General features: G+C 42.4%; 1 protein-coding gene across 2 annotated transcripts in view; it reads right to left on the bottom strand.

Annotated features, from left to right (window-relative positions):
- EPG5 (ectopic P-granules autophagy protein 5 homolog) overlaps positions 1 to 7,921 on the bottom strand; it is a 68,030-nt gene that overhangs the window by 28,773 nt on the left and 31,336 nt on the right. The window contains exons 22-27 of one of the 2 annotated variants that reach the window (XM_025216262.1): positions 7,067 to 7,186; positions 5,480 to 5,646; positions 5,044 to 5,271; positions 4,211 to 4,334; positions 2,796 to 2,940; positions 623 to 794 (exon numbers count right to left, since the gene is read on the bottom strand). In XM_025216262.1, coding sequence (XP_025072047.1) covers positions 623 to 794; positions 2,796 to 2,940; positions 4,211 to 4,334; positions 5,044 to 5,271; positions 5,480 to 5,646; positions 7,067 to 7,186 — 956 coding nt within the window. The remainder of the gene's footprint in view (positions 1 to 622; positions 795 to 2,795; positions 2,941 to 4,210; positions 4,335 to 5,043; positions 5,272 to 5,479; positions 5,647 to 7,066; positions 7,187 to 7,921) is intronic. The other variant, XM_025216263.1, reaches the window with a different exon arrangement.

The following is a 7,921-nucleotide window of genomic DNA, read 5'->3' on the forward strand; positions in this document are numbered from 1 at the left end:
TGCTAGGTGGCTAAACTGAGGAAAACAGTTTACTTCTAATTATTCATTTGTTACTTTTGTTTGGAGCCTGAAATGCTTCAGCTACATTTTCCTATTGAAGGAGCAAAAGGGCGATTAAAAACCTGTAATGGCCTGATCCTATGTCACCTGTTAAGTACCCAAGAGTGATCCTTGTCCCTCTATTTGAATCTATTTTCAGAACATGCCTTTATCTTCTTTAGACTAAGTAGCAAACAGCAAGAAGGAGGAGAACAAACATGAGGACACTCCCACCTTCTGTACTGATAGCTTTTTAGGGACACCAGCAGATAGCTTTTTAGGGACACCAGCAGGAAGAGGATCAGTCGCAGTCAGTCTCTTCTTCCTTTTTCTATATAAAAGTTACCTGCCCTTAAAAACAGATTCAGCTGACAAACACTATTACCAGAAACAGCCACAGTAGACAAAAGTTTTCTTAAGCATTAAAACTGTTCTAATTCAATGTTCACATACTCTACAAGGAAAACACAGTAGATCAGTAATTGGGAAACAGCTTCTGTGATTTCTAATTAATCTGGACAAGGAGGCCATTGTAGAAATCAGCTAAAGACACAGAGCAGAAGCAAAAACAACTAAATCTTACTTGGCATGTTGCTGCAAAACATTAAGGTCCATACGCATAAGCTGCATTGCTTCCTTCTGGTTTACCAGACTGGTGGAGGAAATAACAGGCACAGGAGCTTTCACTGGCTGCAGAGGAAGAGGGGGTCTAGGAGCATCATATTTCTTCAAATTACTCATTATTCTCTCCTTGGCTAGAAGGGAAAGAAACATTTAGGATAAAACCTAACTAAAATATTACTCGGGTAACTTCCAGTAGAAATATTTTTTTATTTGAAACACATTTTTGCTAACAAATAACTATTACAATTTTCTTGAGACCGTGTCATTTACATTTCCTAGAGGCGTTTTCCATGACCAATTTTCATACGTCAACTTTTTTCTGGCCTAAAATCAGAACTCCAAAACACATGGCCCTGCCCAGTGCCAGAAACAGATTTATCTCATTTCTGATCAAGGCGGCAGTTCCAATGTTCTTAGATTCTGTTTTATTATGCGCAAAGTCTGTGCCAAAAGAAATATAAATTAAGGCTGGTAAGTTAAATGTTGAGAGTTCAGGTTTACAGATGCCTGTGCAACATTACCCCAGTCCTTTTTGAGAATGCATTTTAAAATTACCTAACAAACTACATTTTCCCATAGGATGTAGCCTCATTCAGTGTATAGGATGAAGGGTGCTTAATTAATAAACAGCTCTGCTATACCATATATTTTCTCCTCGCTGTTCAACAAATGGCCCCATTCATTTTTAACTGCACTATTCATACCCTGTCCTGACTAAATTATTAGCATCTCCCCTGTCCCTTCTCTTCATTGAGTTCCAGTCTCCTTATGCTTTTCACCCAAGCTCTGCCTCCTTGAGTCACTGTTCCTAGACTACACACTCATCAACCTGCCGAGCTCCTTTTTCAGCCTGCTTCCGACCTTGCCCCAAGTCCCACCTGCATTACCCATCCCCATAGCCTCACAATCCCAGTTCCCTCCTCAGGCTTCTTATCCAATCTCAAATTCTTGCCTTCCTCAGCTTTTGTCAGAGCCCCTATCCCTGTCCCAGTCCCATTTCTTTCCCCATCACACCCTGGCTCTCCTCCTCTCCTACCAATTCCAGGCGAGTCCCAGCCTTGTGCGTAACTCAATTTCTAGTCCCAGCTTCCTTCTAACACACACTCCAATTCCAGCCTCTCCTCCATGTCCTAGTAAGTCCTTTCCTATGGTCTAGGTGTAACAGGCACATGTGAAGTGTTTTTATAAGAGGACAGCATGACCATATCTGGCCCGATTTTCACTGGATGAACAAAAGACCCATCCTTGCCAGAAAGGCCACCCTACTCCCAAACATCGAGCCTCCGTTGCAAAGCAAGGGCAGCCATTAGGACTTCTCAAAAAAAAGGCCACCCACATTTTTAAACATAAGTAAATAGAACTAATCATTAGCCTTAGCCTTGAACACCTGAACTGTTTTCATGGATATGTTCCAAAAAGTTCAGCTATGTTGGATACCTGAAACAAGTATTTCAGACCATGTAGTTTAAGCACGTCTCAGCCACTTTATTGACAGGGCTTCTAGCACAGAAGTAGTAATGTTTTCACGTTTATACTTTTGGAAGCAGAATAATTATAACAGTATGATTAATGTTTGTACTTAAAGAAACGGAGAAATGCATGTTTTTAGGATAAAATGACGGGGGAATAAAACAGCACACAGCAACACAGCCAGCAAGGTGGCCCTATAAAAAGTGAGACATGCTGGGTGAAGCGTTCAAATTATTTGTGAATATGTGAGTCAGTCTTCTTGGAAACCATTATGTTTTATATTTCTTAGATAATATTGGTCTTTAAAAATATTTCTACATGGGTATACAATAAAGGCCCCTAAATTTAAAATCAAGTGGGCTCAATATGTGGCCAAATATTCAGAAATACTGAACATGGAAAAAAAAAAAAGATCTCACTGAAGTCACTCAGGAACATTTGAAAAATCAAGGCACTTATTCAGGTGTCTGAAGACCCATGAAAATGTCATCGTAGTGCAAGTCAAAGTAAAACAAAACACAGGATATGTTAAGCCATTTTTTTTTTTATATAACCAACTGCACTACGTCCCCAAAGCAAGCAAAACGAGATACATCTATGATAGCTCTCACCATATAATAATTCTTTCTTCAATAACTTTTACCGCGTTCTGTTTCTCTTACCTGATGAAGGGTTAGTGAAATCTATCTGTGCTGATGAAGTGCTAGAGGCTGCATGTGATTCAAGTTTGACTTGAAGCCAGAGATTTAGAGATTCCTGAAACTCATGCTGTACAAGTTCAATATTGACATATTCCATCCACAAATCCTATAATATAAAAGGAGGATTCAATGAATTGTGGGCATTTGCACAGCTGACAAAGTACTACTGTCTGTGGTGTATCCATCTCTAGGGGCTGCATCCAACATATTAAAAAAAATTTCCGATGAACAATGACCCCTCGATAAAAGACAGAGTTGGGAGGGGGAGGGAGAGGCAGGCAAAAATACACTCAGCAACACAGATAAACCACTCACTGGAAGTACTCATGACCCTAGTGGAGGAAGTCAGACAGGGCTCACAGGGACTTCTAAAGATAAAAAGTTAACGCCATACCTGGTCCCATTCAAATATAAACCAGGACAGAAAGGGCATGACAACTATATCAAACAACTACTTGAAATTCACAGAGGAAGCTGCAGTTGCTTATTTCTGTGCACAAAATCAGTGACAAAAAACCCTAAGCCATCTTTTTCTACTGATCCTACATATATAGCAGTTAAAAAAGTAATAGAAAAATGCATTTAAATTACTAGGAGCAGCCTTCAAGGATCTGCCTAATCAATGAGCTTTCACCCGGCAGTATCATACAAAGGCTCAAGTGCACAGTGAAAAGAATAATGCAAGCTTCCCTCTTGCTCATTTTGGTGTAATCAGGAAATAATTCATATTCTAGCAATGTGAGCAATGTGGCAATGAATGTCTTGCATGCCACTGAAACAAGTGATTTTGAGTAGCAGTTTGTACTTGCTACATCACATATGAGCTCTGGCTCAAACAGAGGGAATTCGTTTGGATTGGCAGGTAAGTTTCTAAGAAAAAAAAAAAAACTTTAGGGTGTTCATAGATGTACTCTGGAGGGCTGGGGGCTTTAATTAGCAAGCTGCACTAATTCATTGCGCCTGAGCATCATGTGCATCAGTGTCCCTGTGCTGAAAAATGGCGGTGGGGCACTTTGAGCTAAAGCTCATCGAATCAGCTTTAGTTCAAAGTGCTCCGCCACCACTTTTCAGCACGGTGATGCTGATACACGAGAGGTTGGAGGCTGCTGGAGCATATCAATTCCCATGCTCCAGCAGACTCAATTAATCGGATCTTCTCTAACGCGCTGGATTTATAACATGTTGGAGCAGCCTCGCTGTAAGTCTATAGGAGCCCCTTGTGCTGTTGCCACTGTGCCATATGGACAATACTAAAAACTAAAAGCCTGGAGCATCCCACAGTATCAGCAGTACCAACTGTCTGCAGTATCAAGCAAACTGCACTTTGAATCCCCAATCGTCCCATTCCCACCCTTCCCATCATGCTGGAGTTTCACCTGCTGATTCTGCATGATCTTTGCAAGTCTATACGCATCATATTGCTTTGGTAAAGAAGGAATGTACGTGTCTCCTTTCTGAAAGCTCTCTTCCTCCAGCCACAGAACAAATACATTGAAAAGCCTAAGAAAACAGAGAAAATAAATCAAGTTTCTTTTGTGCATTATTTCTTTCAATCACACAAAACACATGCCCACTATACATTTCACCATAGTCTGAGACAGCTACATCTTGATGAGCAGTAAACACTGAACTGGGAACCTCTGGAACTGAAAGAACATGTCTCTACAGACTGAGCTAAAGCACCAGGTTCAGCTGTGGACTGTAATAGGCTTGCCTCTTCCACAGATCTCATGCAAAAGAAAACATGCTACATATATACTAACCAGGGGAATACACCAAAACCCAACCTAGATGTGCTGGGTTCTCTGCAATGTTCTACCACAGCATGTCAGCTTAGATTGATGAGACAAGAAGCAAGGCAACAGACTGAGAGTTAGTTTTCAGAGGTAAAACATGGGAAAGTCCAAAGGTTACTAGTTTCAAACTAGACTCAAATACACACAGTGGGAATTCAAACGATGATGGAAAGAAGTTAGGACGATAAAAGAGAAAAGCAGAAGTAATGGAATTAAATTTAAACAGGAAAAAAATTATGTTCATAATAAGGATTCTTACAGGTACATCCTAGGTAGGTCAGGGGTCCCTTACCTTCACACCCCAACCAATACAGCCTGGGTGGTATTGTTCTGTCGTGCAGACATAACCTCAGTAACTGCACTAAAAAGCTTAGCTGTGTCAACGAGAACTGAAACAGATGGGCACTCTCTACCTGACAAGTTCTTTATGCAGTTCTGGGGAAGTCAAGTAATCTGGAGAGCAGCTTCCCTTTTCTGATGACCCCTCGCCACCATCCAAAGGACCCTCTGCTCTCAGCGCTTTACTAGCAGCATGGTGGAAGTCTGCCACCTCTATCAAACGCTGCTTCATTTCATTCAGCAGATTAACTTGAGCTGGGCTCTGGAAAAACCTTCTTCCTATACAGCCATCCACAGGGAGCCTGAAACAACAGAAGTTTCATTATCAGACTGATATCTACACAATAAACTGATCTTCTGCTTCTGTAAAGAACTGGCAAAGAAACCTGTTTTCAACTGAGCTCTTGGCTCCACAGGAAAAGGATTATACAAACGAGATTACCAGGTGTTGTGTTTAAGACATTAGTGCATGCCATTAATTATACAAGAACCTTTATGACTAAAGCTTACCCATATTGAGGCCCTGGTCGGTGAAGGTAAAGGAGAAAGAATTTTTGCCAAATGAGGGGAAGGAGAGGGTGGTCTGCTGGGGTTGCAAAAGCTTGATGAGCCCACCGGTAAATCATTAGTCTCTGAAGAGAAGGTACAATGGGCAGCTTCAGCTGAGCCTGGGCTTTCTGCAAAAGCAACGAAGGAATCATTTCAAACAAGTTCATAGGATCATAGGAAAGTAGGGTGGGAAGAGACCTCCTGAGGTCATCTAGTCCAGTCCCCTGCAGGAGCATCCCTGACTAAAGCATCCTACTCAAGTCTCCATTTAATTCACTACTGAAAATTTCCAACAAAGGAGATTCTACTATTTCTATCCATAGCCTGCTCCAATGCTTGACAACCCACAGAATCAGAAAGTTTTTTCTACACTCCAACCTAGTTTTCTGTTGCTGCAGTGTCAAGTCACTGCTCCTACTCCAGTACTCTACAGACAGAGAAAAGGTTATCTCCATCCTCTCCATCATCACACTTCAGGCATCTGAACATTTACCAAATCCCCTCTCAGTCTTCACTTCTCCAGACTACAATAACCCTAGTTTTTCAGCCTTCTTTGTAAATCTCACTTCCCAGGCCCCCTAATCATTTTTGTCATGTGCCAATGGACTCTTTCCAGTCTGCCCACATCTTTCTTGAAGCATGGGGCCCAAAACTGGATGTAGAACTGCAGGTGAGGCCTCACCAGCGCTGAATAAAGATGACCAATTTCTTTATGAAAATTTACACTACAGAAGTCAAGATGAAAGGTGGTCCAGTGAGACTCAAGAAAACCGAGTTAAATTACATGGCGTTGTCAGAACTTCCTACACAATCCTGGGCTCAGAGAGCTATGTAGAAAATGTTAACCCACGATTCCACCTCTTTATGGTCTCAGCTCTGGATCTGTTGCATAGTGACAGTAGCACTTCCCCAATTCACAGCAGTATTCATAAGGAGAAACACACTAAAGATCAGATGCTACCATAATGTGACATAAGTATGTTAGTTATTTTACCATGAAAGGACGTTTAAAATAAGTCATTAAAAGCCAGGCCTTCAGCAGGGTCATTTCCAAAGAATTCAAAAGAGTCTATAGGAAAAATATCAGCCAGCTGACCAAATAAAGCCTTAAAAGGGTTGCACTGGTGTCTGTGAAAGCAAAACTACAAGAAACAGAACTACAGCTGCTTGCAGACGTTAAAAAAAAAGTGGCACTTTACTTTAAATTCCACACGCTCCTGCACCAAGCCTGGCACATGCCCAGAAGAGGCAATGCGTTAGTTGGACCCAGCTTGCTTAATGTCTGTATAGATTAGGTGCTTTAGTGGGGCTTTTTGGGCGCTTTTATCTAATAGCTGATTGAATCAGCTTTAGCTAAAAGAGCCAAAAAGCCCCGCTGAAGCACCTAATCTATACAGACGCTGCGGACCAGGTAATGTAACGCTGCTGCTTCCACTAAAGCATGCGGGGGGCAGATTTGTTTGTCTTCTTGACATCTACAATCAGCCTGTATGCCCAAAGAGGGGGTTTTTTTCTTTTTTTTTCTTTTAAGGGCCACTCTTCTCTTACCTTCAGAGCCTGGTCTGGAGTTAAAGCATTGATTACCAACTCCCCCTCCACAACTCTGCGGAGCTGAGAATCTTCTTCAAATATTGACTCCATATTCAAAACTGTCCATGAAAACCAGACCTGCATGACACAGCAAAAGAAACATTGCTAACAGAGAAAAACCTGCCATTTTCCAAACAATCAAATATCTTTTAAAAGATATTTTAAAAGTCGGCTTCAGGAAAGCCGACTTTGACAAGCTCAGGAGGCTTGTCAGTGAGGCCCTAAGGGACCGTGACCACAGGGAGAGGGGAGTTCAAGAGTGGTTGCTCCTCAAGGGAGCGATCCTCAATGCACAAACTAAGTCTATTCCATCTCGGAGGAAAGGCAGCAAGAGGGCACAGCAGCCCCCCTGGCTCTCCAGGGACCTAGCAGACCTCCTGAGGCTAAAAAGAAAGGCCTACAAAGGATGGAGGATGGGAGTCACCTCCAAGGAGGATTACTCTGCACTGGTCCGGTCCTGTAGGGAACAGACCAGGAAAGCCAAGGCTGCAACTGAACTCCAGCTAGCTTTGAGCATCAAGGACAATAAAAAGTCCTTTTTCAGATATGTGGGGAGCCGGAGGAAAAGCAGGGGCAACGTTGGACCCCAGCTGAACCAGATGGGGCAACTGACAACTGACGCCCAGGAAAAAGCCAACCTATTAAATAGGTACTTTGCGTCAGTCTTTCATCAGCCCCATGGGACGCCCATGCCTGCTACAGGGCCGGGAAGTCCGGGTGAGGGTGATCCCCTGCCCTCCATTAATGCTGACTTTGTGAAGGAACATCTTGAGAAGCTGGATACCTTCAAGTCAGCCGGCCCTGACAATCTTC

The sequence above is a fragment of the Alligator sinensis genome, unplaced genomic scaffold (genome assembly GCF_000455745.1).
Source record: "Alligator sinensis unplaced genomic scaffold, ASM45574v1 scaffold518_1, whole genome shotgun sequence".
Taxonomy (NCBI): domain Eukaryota; kingdom Metazoa; phylum Chordata; order Crocodylia; family Alligatoridae; genus Alligator; species Alligator sinensis.